Below are 13,731 nucleotides of genomic sequence, written 5' to 3'. Positions count from 1 at the left end.
ACTTAAATGGTATCACACAATCATCGACATTTCTCTTCTGACTTCTGCTTGAAATCATTATATTTCCCAAGACTCTGCCGGGCGGTCGGGTAGCCCAATGGTTAAAGCTTTCGCTCGTCACGCCGAAGACCCGGGTTCAATTCCCGAGATGGGTACAATGTGTGAAGCCCATTTCCGGTCTCCCTCGCCGTGAAATTGCTGGAATATTGCTAAAAGCGGCGTAAAACCATACGCACTCACTCCCAAGACTCTGCATGAGTTTGATATATCGAGTGTTACAACAGCAGAGCTGCAGTAAACGTACGTGCCTTGTATTGACGCGCGACAGGGATGGTCTCACTTAGGAATGACACCATTAACTATTGTCCACAGTTTTCATAAACATGTTTTTGTCCAAAATATGTTGAGATTTTCGGATGCTGAGTGCCTGGCATATGTTAGGATATCAAGTTCAAGTGATAGATTCTGTTTCTGTGGTGTGTACATATGGAATGCAATGACAGATAACACTGATACATGGGACCTTTGCCTCATATAATCAACTAAACATATACACACACTAGGATGGATAATATAAACTCTTAAAAAAACAAACGCAAAGCCAGATTTGTGAGGTAGGAAGATACATGTATACGAGGAACTGTACAAGGTGTTGAGCCACAATGTTGTGGGGAGAACACTTGGTGATTGTAGTCATCTCAGTTATCGGTACATAGGAAGTCCAAGGTGAAGGTCAGCTACCATCAATAACGCGTATGTCTCCCGAATCGATAGCGGTCTGACATCACCCTTTTATTTCCATATGCTTTTGGACTTTTTTACATGATGAACCTTCTCATGATTATAGCTCTGTAATATTTAGGATGACCTCATTCCACTTGTTGCCTTCATATTTCTTTTGATGTCATGAGCTTTTTCTCCTGCTACAATATGAACTGAATGACTAATACTTGACAATTGTATACACTGATATTCCCGTGGTTACCAGGCACTGCGTGTAGAATGCAGCGCAGCGCAACATAATAATTATTTATGGTGAATAAACACCTCGTTTCAGGTCTGGTGTACACTTACTCTGTAAGAAATGTACGTGCGAAACTCTGCTCTCTGTGATAATAGAAATATCATTTTTTGGTGATCGTAAACGCCTATAAATAATGCTTAACGTTTTGGAAATGATGTATAAATGTGGTTCTTGCATGCGAAGTATTTATGCAGACAAGTTCTACTGACAACAATTCACGCACGCACATACATACACACACATACGAAAGCTACTGTCGGTTATTTCTCATTATTTGCTAGGACGCAACTTCTCATATTCGTGTACATATGGTCAAATATTGTCCAAAAAGAGAATGGTGCTTCCTTATAGTAGCGTTTCAAGAGAAGGAAAGGCTGGTAGTTAGAGCTGCCAGGGAAGGCCACGTGAAATGCATCAGTACGCTCTGAATAAAGTAAAGCTGTCAGGTGTGATGGTAAGTTACGTACGTCCACAAGTTCTCAGGTTTGACAGACAGGCATTATTATTTATGTCTTACTTATGTCTTACCAGAAATACGGACACAAACATTTACTTCAATAATTTCATCTATGATCATTTGTTCAGCAATTTAAAAGTAATATACAGAGTTTTCTTTCTGATTGTTGAAAGATTATTTTTTTATTACATCCGCATATTTGTCGACCGTGTCAGTATTATTGATGATAAATAAACATGTTCCATATCTCACAATTATCAGAATACGTCAAGTCAGGACTTATTTGTAGTTTATATTTTGTCAAAGGATAAACAAACTCCAATATGAGTTTATATCATGTTTAAGAATTGAAATATGTGTATATGCCGGTAAAAGGTTGTCTAGTAACTTGGTAAATCCACTAATTGAAAAATTGACTGAGATGTGAAATATGCTCTTATGACGAATAACCTAAAATGCATGTGATACTGTAATACCGTAATTGCAAAAGGTTTCGTTATCGTGTAATTCATGCGTTATACATGTACTGGACATAACGGGTGCAGCCATGCAACCAGCATGTTGTACGGCGCGTAAATGAAGACTTATTTCACAAAGCTTCGTATAAGTTGAACATCAAAAGACATTCTGTCCACAAAATGATTTGTGTCGTATAAAGTGTGTTTAATAAACTTACAAAAACCCACCTGCAGTTAAAGGGCGACCACTGATAGTTTCGCCTCCTTATAGTGGACAAGGCAAATTGAAAGCGAAGTTGCAAAAATCAGAATTGTAGATTGGGGATATGCCAGACTGCTTCATCAACTAATTGTGTACTGGTCAGAGGAAACCTTTGTTCTTCTTATCATAACCGCAGATGGGCATAGTTGTACACTGACAATACTAGCCAGGTGGCGATCTTCCCGAGACAAGAGCGTTAACTGACAAAAAAGTCCAGTTTCCACCCTTGTCGAACTTGGCTGGAATTTCCAGGCTCGATCGTAGCGCCACCAGTGGTTGTAATAATGACGGGTTATGTCCCTTCTATGTCCCTCCTGCAGACCCATTCCGTCTCCCATGTCACTTGCGTTTGCACCAAACAAAAGTAAGCAGATCAAACAGTAAAGACGATCTGATCGATAATCAAGTTCTGTGTTGTAATAAAACGGGTCACTTGAGCGTATTGATTTGAAACATGAACAGATTTGAAAAAAATATCTGTCGACACCCAGTTGACGGTACACATGTTTTGCAAATCCTGCAGTCGACCAAAATCTGCAAATTGAAATACATGTTGTTTACAAACCGGATGTCTACTTCGCTACCCGATTTTGCTTGAACTATGCATGACAGACAGACATTCTTTTATAGTCAGTTACCGCCCTTGCCTCGAAAAAGATGTTTTTCCCATAGCTCATGAAAATGTTGTACGTACAGGGGTTTAACATTTAAAACGTTGAACCGAGGGGACATTGGCGAAGCAGGGGCTATACGCTATCATATCTTGACCAATGGAACCAGTGGTCGATATGTGTAATATGTGTCGATGTGTGATGTCAATCATTCTAAAATCATATCCTCAGTCACCCTCAATCCCCGTTCGGGAAATCTGTGAGTATGTAATTGAAAATACGCGCGCCACATGTAAAAACGGATGATTAATCCGAAAAGTAATGTTAAAGGTACATGTCAACAAGTGATACCTAGTTAGTTCTTTGTGAAACACAGGTCAATCAATCGGTCAATATGAACTGGGGTGAGTGTGTGAGTTCATGTCGCCTTCAGCAGTATTTCAGTTGCGGCAGAAAAGCGCATGGGAGAAAAGCTTAAAGAGATGCAGGTTTACTTAAAACACTGGGGAAACCTATGAGCACGGGTATGGTGATGATAAACCAAGACACCTTTCGAAACCCAATTTACACTCTATTAAAAAAAGAATGACTATAATCCAAAGTGTTTCCAACCAAACTCACAGAATTCCCGTGAGTCGGCCTCTTGTCTAATGTACCTGGAATAGAACCATAACATTCAGAGGTGAGTTGCCCGCTTCACAGTTCCATCATCTAATACCAGATTTCGGTGGACGTGCTTTGTTATGACTGTACTGGTGCGGATGTTGAGCCATCCACATAGATCCAATATATTGCTGCCACGGTTGTCTAAAACCGTACCCGGTGTTAAATAATTTGTATCGTCTAAGTTTTATAATTACTTACCCCAAACTTGTTATCGTTACAGATGAAAAACACATGATATATTTATTCTTTTTCAGTGCGGGTTGTCCATCACACTTCATTCAAGGTGCCCGTTTTCCCCGTTGGGATGAAGACCTTCTACTTGGGCGTGGCCACAGTGCTGGCCGGGCTGTGTCTAGTGCTTGTGTGTGACGCGGAACCTGACAGCCGCCTCAACTGGCTGGTAGGTACATCAGTAAAGTTACTTTGTGGTCACTGACAGCGCAACCCCACTGTTAACAACACCCGTCCGTCAGCCATAGTATAAACTCGATAGTTTCACCATATCGTAAACGCCTTATATACTAGTATCTGCTTTATGTTCAGCTTTCCCATCAAATAACAGCTGTTATGTTTCAACAATCGTCACCTAGTCACCTTCGTGATTTGTACCATCACGTTTAATACACTCTCATTTATTCATTTATATTTATCTCATTGATCACTTTCTTATAAACGACAGATACACAGCAACTATGTTCAGTAATGTTCATCATTGGTGTGTCAACACTTTAAAAGCGTCTGTAAGATTCACCAAGCAATCTTAACCACCATACAGGCTGCACGGGTGGCACAGTCGTCAAAGGCGCCGCAATTCGCTGTGCAGATTTGCGTCCCTTGGGCAACCTATGCTCGTGGGTCCGAATCCAAGTTCGCCCCGAACAGTTTCTAGGTTTGTCAGCCCATGCCCTTACTCGTGAGTTTCGCCAAAGTAGTAAACGCCTGAGACCTACATCATTCCGCTTTCCTCCCACATTAGGCCAACACGCGGTGATATTAATAGAATACATAGACTCACTCACTCACTAACTCCTCTGCTTAACTAAATTGGTATAACTGCTGTCGTTGCACAGTTTAAAACTTTCGTCATATGACTGATATACTGTAGTAAAAGGCGTATACCGTAAATTCTTTTTCAATAAAAAAAGTATAATTGTATTTTGTTTCATCTAACTTGTTTTTTCCTTGAGGCTGCTTGTCTTGTGTTTGGCTACAAGTCATCAAGTGGCGAACAAGTGGAATATGTACATGTATGTATATCAGATGCAATTCCTAATGGCAGTTAGAGGTGATATCGATGTTGGCAGTTGCCTCGAGATGTTGCAAAATAAACTTGCTTCTGAACTCAGCAACTGATATTACATCGGATGATACGATTGGATGAGCAGTAAATACATAGTATCATAACGCTAACAGATATTTAATTCATCGTGACGTTAAATTTACAGATTGACTTGATGTACATACAGACAGATTGGTTCCAGCAAAACGTTACACAAACATATTGACTTTACCATGGCGTCACATAGATAAATTGACCACAATATGACGTTACATAGACAGAAAACCTGCACCTTGGATTACACAATTGTACTGACTAGAGCATGACGTTACATAGACAGATAACCTGCACCATGGATTACACAATTGTACTGACTAGAGCATGACGTTACATAGACAGAAAACCTGCACCTTGGATTACACAATTGTACTGACTAGAGCATGACGTTACATAGACAGAAAACCTGCACCTTGGATTACACAATTGTACTGACTAGAGCATGACGTTACATAGACAGAAAACCTGCACCTTGGATTACACAATTGTACTGACTAGAGCATGACGTTACATAGACAGATAACCTGCACCATGGATTACACAATTGTACTGACTAGAGCATGACGTTACATAAACAGATAACCTGCACCTTGGATTACACAATTGTACTGACTAGAGCATGACGTTACATAGACAGATAACCTGCACCTTGGATTACACAATTGTACTGACTAGAGCATGACGTTACATAAACAGAAAACCTGCACCTTGGATTACTCAATTGTACTGACTAGAGCATGACGTTACATAGACAGATAACCTGCACCATGGATTACACAATTGTACTTAATAGAGCATGACGTTAACACACTTTACATTGACATATTTGCTACAGCACGGCGTTACACAGCCATATTGACTGCAGTATGGCGTAACATAGACTACTTGGTTACAATATGACGTCATATAGACTACTTGGCTACAACATGACGTCACATAGACATCTTGGCTACAAGATGACGTTACATAGACTACTTGGCTTCAAGATGACGTTACATAGACTACTTGGCTACAACATGACGTCACATAGACAACTTGGCTACATCATGACGTCACATAGACTACTTGGCTACAATATGACGTTACATAGACTACTTGGCTACAACGTTACGTCACATAGAATACTTGGCTACAAGATGAGGTGAGGTGAAATGGGGTTTAACGTCACGTTCAAGATTATTGCATTTATACAGCGACGTTCGTGTGTGTGTGTGTGTGTGTGTGTGTGTGTGTGTGTGTGTGTGTGTGTGTGTGTGTATGTCCCAGCTTGTACTTGTCCTGACTAAAGCTGCTTTTATAGTGCTAGCACACTTGCCACGCCGCAGTTTAACATTATTACCTCACTCAGACACAGTATACTGACTCCTAGCCGACCAGTCCTTGTTTTTGTCCCTTCATGCCGAGCGCCATGCAAGGGCAACAACAAGTACCATTTTGTATCTCTTTTGGTATGACGCGACCGGGGATCCCGACCTTCCGTTCTTCCGGTCAGATGCTCTATCACGAGACCACGGAGGCGGTCGGTCAGAACATGGCGTTACAAAGACAGACTTACTTTGACATGACGTTACATAGACATATTGGCTGCATCATGTCGTTACGTAGACAGTTTAGATACAACATTGCGTGATACAGACAGACTGACTAACAGCTGGACGACAGCATCACGCGGTCAGATTAGCTACAATATGACGTTACACAGACATACTGGCTACATCATGACGTTACACAGACAGATTGAATACAGCATGACGTTACACAGACAGATTGAATACAGCATGACGTTACACAGACAGATTGAATACATCATGACGTTACACAGACAGATTGAATACAGCATGACGTTACACAGACAGATTGAATACAGCATGACGTTACACAGACAGATTGAATACATCATGACGTTACACAGACAGATTGAATACAGCATGACGTTACACAGACAGATTGAATACATCATGACGTTACACAGACAGATTGAATACATCATGACGTTACACAGACAGATTGAATACAGCATGACGTTACACAGACAGATTGAATACAGCATGACGTTACACAGACAGATTGAATACAGCATGACGTTACACAGACAGATTGAATACATCATGACGTTACACAGACAGATTGAATACAGCATGACGTTACACAGACAGATTGAATACATCATGACGTTACACAGACAGATTGAATACATCATGACGTTACACAGACAGATTGAATACATCATGACGTTACACAGACAGATTGAATACAGATTGAATTGGCTACAACATGACGTCACATAGACTAATTGGCTACAGCATGGCGTTACATAGATATATTAATTACAATATGGCGTCACATAGGCTAACTGGCTACAGCATGACGTCACATAGACAGATTTGCTGCAACAAGATGGAAAATAGACATATTGACTACAACATGACGTTACAGAGACTAACTGGCTACAACATGGCGTTACATAGACGGATTGACTATAGATTGACGTGACATAGACTTATTGACTACAACATGGCGTCACATAGACAGATTGACTTCAACATGACGTTACCTAGATAGATTGAGTATAACATGACGTGACGTGGACGAATTGACTGCAGCATTGCGTTACATAGACAGATTGCCTACAACATGACGTTACATATATAGATTGACTACAATATGGCGTCACATAGACAGATTGACTACAATATGACGTTACCTAGATAGATTGAGTATAACATGACATGACGTGGACTGATTGACTGCAGCATGACATTACGCAGAGATATTGACTGCACCACGGCTACAGCATGACGTTAGATAGACAGATTGACAACAACATGACGTATCATATGCTTACTGACTACGTCTTGTATTGACAAGGACATACTTGCTACACCATGAAGGTACATAGACAGATTGACAACACCATAGCTAAGTTACATAGACAGTCCAGAGCATCAGGCATCATTCTAAGTAATTTAATCCAATACTTAATTACCCTTAATTGGCTGGCCACAAACATATTACTACGACCTGTTTCACCAAGGTTGCCTTGTTTGAGGCAAACTTACCCAAACCGAGAAAACATTTGAAATATGAAGTGTGAACTTTTTCAATTACAGCGTAATACTTAGCACCCCATATTTCAGAACCATACAAGAGTATAGGCATAATTTTGCCTTCAAAAATGGTACATGCTGTGAAAAAAGACACACAACTATTTTCCTGAATAGATTATGAAGAGGCATAATGGCTTTCGACGCATGAACAGCTAATTGCTTACATGCCATAGACCATGACAATCTAGAGGAGAACATAAGACCTAAATATTTATAGTAAGTGACTATTTTCCATGTTTTGCAACAATACCACCTTTTCTAAAAACTAAAGCATTGGTTTTATTCAGATTTACTTAAAGACTTCATTTTCAACAGTAACTCTGGAACACATTTAACTGTATTTGGAAGCCATTTACAGAATAGGAAAAAAATACAACATCATCAGCAAAGAGAAGGAGCATAATGTCAAATATTTCTTGTCATACAAATATCCCATGTCGGCAACTATTTTGCAACTCTATAGCATGTTCATTTATGAAAAATATAAACAACAACGGACTTAAAACACAACCTTGTCGTACACCGGAGGATGTTGGAAAGCAGTCCGTACGCTCATTATTGACCTTTATACATGCGCCGACTGATGCATATATATGTTTTTTAAAAGTACAGACATTTTTCCATGACATCCTTAGTAATAAGTAAATACATCATTTGTTTCCTATAAACAGTCAAAAGCATTTTTAAAATCAATAAATACACAATAAAAGCGACCTCTGGTTTTGCACAAATATTTAGAACAAAGAGCTTGTAAAACAAACAATTTATCAAAAGTAGAGTAGTTTGGTCGGAACCCTGCTCGAGTCTTGGTCAGTAAATCATTTACTTCCATCCATATTCGCAGTCGTTTTTCTATGATTTACGTGAAGATTATTCCTATAACTTTTAGGAGTGAAATGCCTCTATAATTACTTGGTTCCCAAACTGACCCAGATTTATATAATGAAATAATCATACTTATATTCCAAGATTCTGGAAACACACCCATGTGAAATCTTATTGAACAATAACTTCAACTAGGGTGCAAAGAGATCCGATGATAGTTTAAAGAATTCAGGGGGTATCCCATCTTCACCTGCGGACTTGCCCATACTCAGATTATTGATAGCGTCCGAGACCTCTCTTTCAGTGATCTCATCTGACATGACTTCATCCTAAAAGGGTAAATCATTACAATTATCACATGTATGACAGAGCAGAAACTCTCCCACAACACGATCAAACTCATTATTATCAGTTCCCTGTAAGGGATTACGAAGATCTCTAAAGTAAATCAGCCAGTCACTTGGAGATATACTGAACAGCAAAAGTTCCTGTGACATTAAATAAGATTTAATGCAAAGTTAATTTTTTTACCAAATCTATAAGAATTTCGGTTTGCCACAGATGAAAGACTCCTGTAAGTGTTCAAATTGTTTAATTTGCCATACTGACTTCGGAAAATGCGTGATTTCATAAAAAAAAACATGAAGATGCCAAAATGTCAAATTACAAAACAATACCGTGTGTCCACCTCTGGTTGCGATGCAAGCAACACATCTTCGTCTCATGGAATGGACCAGGCGTCGCACAAAGTCCTGTGGGATATCTGTCCATATCTGCTAGAGCATGTTTCGAAGTTCCTGGAGTGTCTGTGGAACACGTGGTTGACGTCGAAGGCGCCGATCCATCTCATCCCACATGTGCTCGATTGGTGAGAGATCAGGGAAGCGAGACGGCCAGGGGATGACATTCACGCTGTTTTGTTGAGAATCCTGCACAAGTCGAGCAATATGAGGCCGTGCGTTGTCATGTTGAAAGGAAATGAATGGACCATGACGACGCAAAAACGGTAGAACAACAGGCCCGATGATCTCGTCGCGGTAGCGCTGTCCATTGATATTTCCCTCTACCACTATCAAACGGGTCCTCTGTCTTGCTGTAACCCCACCCCATACCATAACGCTGCCGCCCCCGAACCGATCTTCTTCCATGACACAATGATTGACATAACGTTCACCTCGACGTCGGTACACTCCAATCCGTCCATCGCTGTGGCTGAGGTGAAATGAGATTCGTCAGAGAATGGAACTTGTCCCCACTGCATGGCCGTCCAGCGTAGACGCTGTCTACACCACTGAAGACGTGCTGGACGGTGGTTTCCTGTCAAAATGGGACGTCTGGCGGGTCTCCTGGCGACAATCCCTGCACATCTGAGGCGACGACGTAGGGTTTGTGAAGATATTCGTCGAAGGCCAGGGATGCTTCTTGCAGTCACTGTTGCTGGCTGGAATCGATTTCGTAGGTGTGTTGTTCGAATCCAGTTGTCTTGTCGATTATTGGTTACGCGTGGCCTGCCACTCCGAGGATGGTCTCTGACTGCATTCGTCTGTTGCCAACGTTGCCACAAAACACCAAATGGTGTTTCTGTGGACGTTAAATTGTCTTGCAATATCACGTTGACTCGATCCTGCTTCAAGCATACCAATGGCTCGCAGACGCTCATTTTCGGACAGGCATGGCATTTCTAAGTGTTGAATAATTGCGTAATCATGTTGTTTTTTCTGAGCGGTTGTTGTCAGTACGATGCTAAACAATTATCACTATAATCAGTTGTAACTAATATCTGTAATTAGTCTGCAGTTATAATTCTCTTGACCTATAATTAACACTTCCTGAGACTTGTAACTGATTCGGCTCTAAATTAGTAGAAAGAATGCTGTTTAACTGTTATATCTGTTTCATTATATTACAGAGAATATCTTCCTGGCGCAATAAACGACAAGCTTCCACAGGTGAGTATAGGCCTTTCCTTCAATCCGTTTAAAAATCCCTAGGCATTACAACACATGATTCTGTCACGCAAGCCAAAATAATTTTGTTACGCTTTTCCCATTCCTTGTGAGTGGAGACTTGTGTAAGTTTGGAATATGGCAAAGACAAAAATAACAAATCCTTTTGTAACCAATGAATGCAGGCAGGAGAGGTTCAAGCCATATGGGTACCTGCTTTTAGTGGTTCCTAGTCTGGATCGTGGAACATACAGGATCCTGTCATTTGGCAACCAGAAATAAGCATGTTATTCGTCATTCAACTCACAACATAAAAATACATTGGAGCGAGTGAAGAATTATGTTTTTATAACTTTAAAACACATTCGAATGACGAATGACGAAATAATTCGTTATTCGAATGGGTATTTTTAATTTCTCATTCACCATTCGATTGTATTGTGATCGTGTCAGCTGAATGACGAATGACGACATAATTTGTTATTTGTCATTCGAATGTTTTTAAATTCGTCATTCGTCATGCGAAAGTATTTTGATGTTGTGAAATGAAAGAAGAAAGAGGAAATAATTCGCCTTTCGACATTCGAAAGACGAATGACGAATAACAAGCTTGCTTTTGGTTGCGTATCCAGTAAGGTGCTGCAATTCGCTGTGTACAGACGAGTCTCTGCGGTTTGCCAGAATCCCATCAATGTAGTTTTGAATCATAGATCTGCACTGATTATATGATTCTTGTCAGCACCATTACTGTGTTCGTGGGTTTCACCAAAATTTTAAACACTTATGCCTTGATAATCTTCTCCCAGACTATGCTGACGCGGTCCGAATGACTAAATGTTCCACTCAAAGCGGTGATAAATTTACTTACACTCTTCAAAAAAGAAACGCACAGGTAGTATGTAGTTCATTGAACCTGACTACACAAAAAAATCCGGAATTTAAATTGGATATATGATATTGGAAAATGTTGGTGGCCTGATATTCGCCAAACGTTGCGTCAAAAAGCAGCCATTGTCGATTTGCAATGTCTTAAACAGCATTGTTTTCACGCTTGTTCAAAAATGTCATGGAGGAAAACAGTAAAGGAAAATGCATGTGCAAGTTATGGCTTTCGTAACTCGTGGTAGTTGCTATAAAAAGGCAAGCATAAGCCAATAATTTGTCATATTGCTCCCCCACACCATGACACTACCGCCACCGAAATTGTCGAATTTACGTACACAATGTGGGGCAAAACGGTCATTTCGACGACGATAAACACGTTGTCTTCCATCTCGCCGGTGAAGGAGAAATCGTGATTAGTCACACTCGTCTCCAGTTTCTCAAATTTCAAGGCTATAAGGTATGGCATCAACGCAAGCGTCACTGTCGATGGATCTGTTGCAAAACAGGGATGATAACTGGTCTTTTGGGTCGGATTCAAGTCTCACGAAGATGGTTCCTGATAGTCTGGTCCGATATCCTCCTCAAACCAGGGTCTCCGTAGCTGTGGAATTGCGATGACGTAGGTGGAACAGTCGAATGTAGCGATCCTGTGCAGGGTTGGTAACTCTTAGTCGGGCGGTTATCGGACGGTCTGCAGTGGAATTGAACTGTGTGTATCGGTCCCAAAGGCGGCAAATGGTGCTGTTTTAGATGTTGAAGTGGGGTGCAACAGAAGACTGCGACTCCCCTCTTTGGATACGTCCTATTGCGATAGTCCGATCGGCAGTGACGACGAGATCAGACTTGGTTGTGGTTCAGGGAATTTTGACAGCTAATCGCTACACGAGTCAAATTCTTCAACTACACCTTCTTCCAATCATTGACCGCCACAGGGAGATGTTTCAACAGGACAACGCTCCACCGCACACAACTCGTGTCAACTTCATTAGGCACAATACATTTACTTAATATCTACCTGTACGTTTCTGTTTTTTGAAGAGTGTACTCCATCACCCTTCTATTATACTTGTTCTTTCATAACGTACAGAGTGTATACTTATAGGAACTATATGTGATAGTCATGTCTACATTTCGGGACACGGCGGGTGTGTCGGTGTGCATGGATTGATTCCTGCGAAGGCATGATTATATGTTCTTGTTTTCGTATATGATTCTTGGTCTGTCAGCACCATACGCGTGCTCGTTTTCACCGAAATGTCAGCTGTCTACAACCTGCATCACAGTCCTTATTTTAGGTACGCTGAAGTTAAAGGTTACCGAACTGATATGTGCATTTCACATACATTGCAGTAACTGTCCTTTTTCTTCAGTTGTTCATCAAACATTTACAGGTATACTGGAAAATAATATCACATGTTTCTTCTTACTGTCCAAGATCCAACACCAGTGACTGCACATCAGGCCTCTACCAGCTATAATCCTTGTAAGTAACATTGTATAATAGTGAGTGAGTGAGTGACTATGGTTTTACGCCGCTTTTAGCAATATTCCAGCAATATCACGGCTGGGGACACCAGAAATGGGCTTCACACATTGTACCCATGTCGGGATTCGAACCAGGGTCTTCGGCGTTACAAGGGAACGCTTTAACCACTAGGCTACCCGACCGCCCCTATTGTATAATAATTTAGAACTCGAGCAATCATCTCGGAATGATAATGGTGTTTCTATTTGTTTTCAAGTGACAAGAAACACGTTATGTAGGTTGAATGTACAAATACCTCTTTTTATTTCACAAGGGATGATGTGGGCTACTACCACTCCTTCGTATAACAATACCTGTAAGTAAAAGATACTCTACTTTGCCTTCACAAGCACGTTTTATTCTGTGCAAAATAAAGTAACTATAATATGTCCATACAATACTTGTGTATATTACGCAGTTTTGTCATTATGTAAAATTACATTTTGTTTCAGAAGTTGAACCATGAAGATCACAAATGACATCACCTTATAAAATCCTGTTACTGTTTTAAATTACGTGTGACCATATTTGGCAAGCATATCACTAAACGTATTAGAGGGATATAAGTTTACCCAACGGATTTGTACATTCCATATATATTACAGAATTTTTTCTTGTTCGAAGGCTCG

At 40.4% G+C, this 13,731-nt stretch overlaps 1 protein-coding gene across 1 annotated transcript in view; it reads left to right on the top strand.

Annotated features, from left to right (window-relative positions):
• LOC139473083 (scavenger receptor cysteine-rich domain-containing protein DMBT1-like) overlaps positions 1-13,731 on the top strand; it is a 40,272-nt gene that overhangs the window by 7,327 nt on the left and 19,214 nt on the right. The window contains exons 2-5 of the mRNA XM_071255595.1: positions 3,733-3,878; positions 10,656-10,695; positions 13,013-13,060; positions 13,377-13,418. Of these exons, the coding sequence (XP_071111696.1) occupies positions 3,783-3,878; positions 10,656-10,695; positions 13,013-13,060; positions 13,377-13,418 (226 nt within the window). The 5' untranslated portion in view covers positions 3,733-3,782. The remainder of the gene's footprint in view (positions 1-3,732; positions 3,879-10,655; positions 10,696-13,012; positions 13,061-13,376; positions 13,419-13,731) is intronic.

Source organism: Haliotis cracherodii, unplaced genomic scaffold (assembly GCF_022045235.1).
Source record: "Haliotis cracherodii isolate W230 unplaced genomic scaffold, xgHalCrac1.p SCAF_26, whole genome shotgun sequence".
Taxonomy (NCBI): Eukaryota; Metazoa; Mollusca; class Gastropoda; order Lepetellida; family Haliotidae; genus Haliotis; species Haliotis cracherodii.
This window is presented reverse-complemented; position numbering and strand designations above follow the sequence as displayed.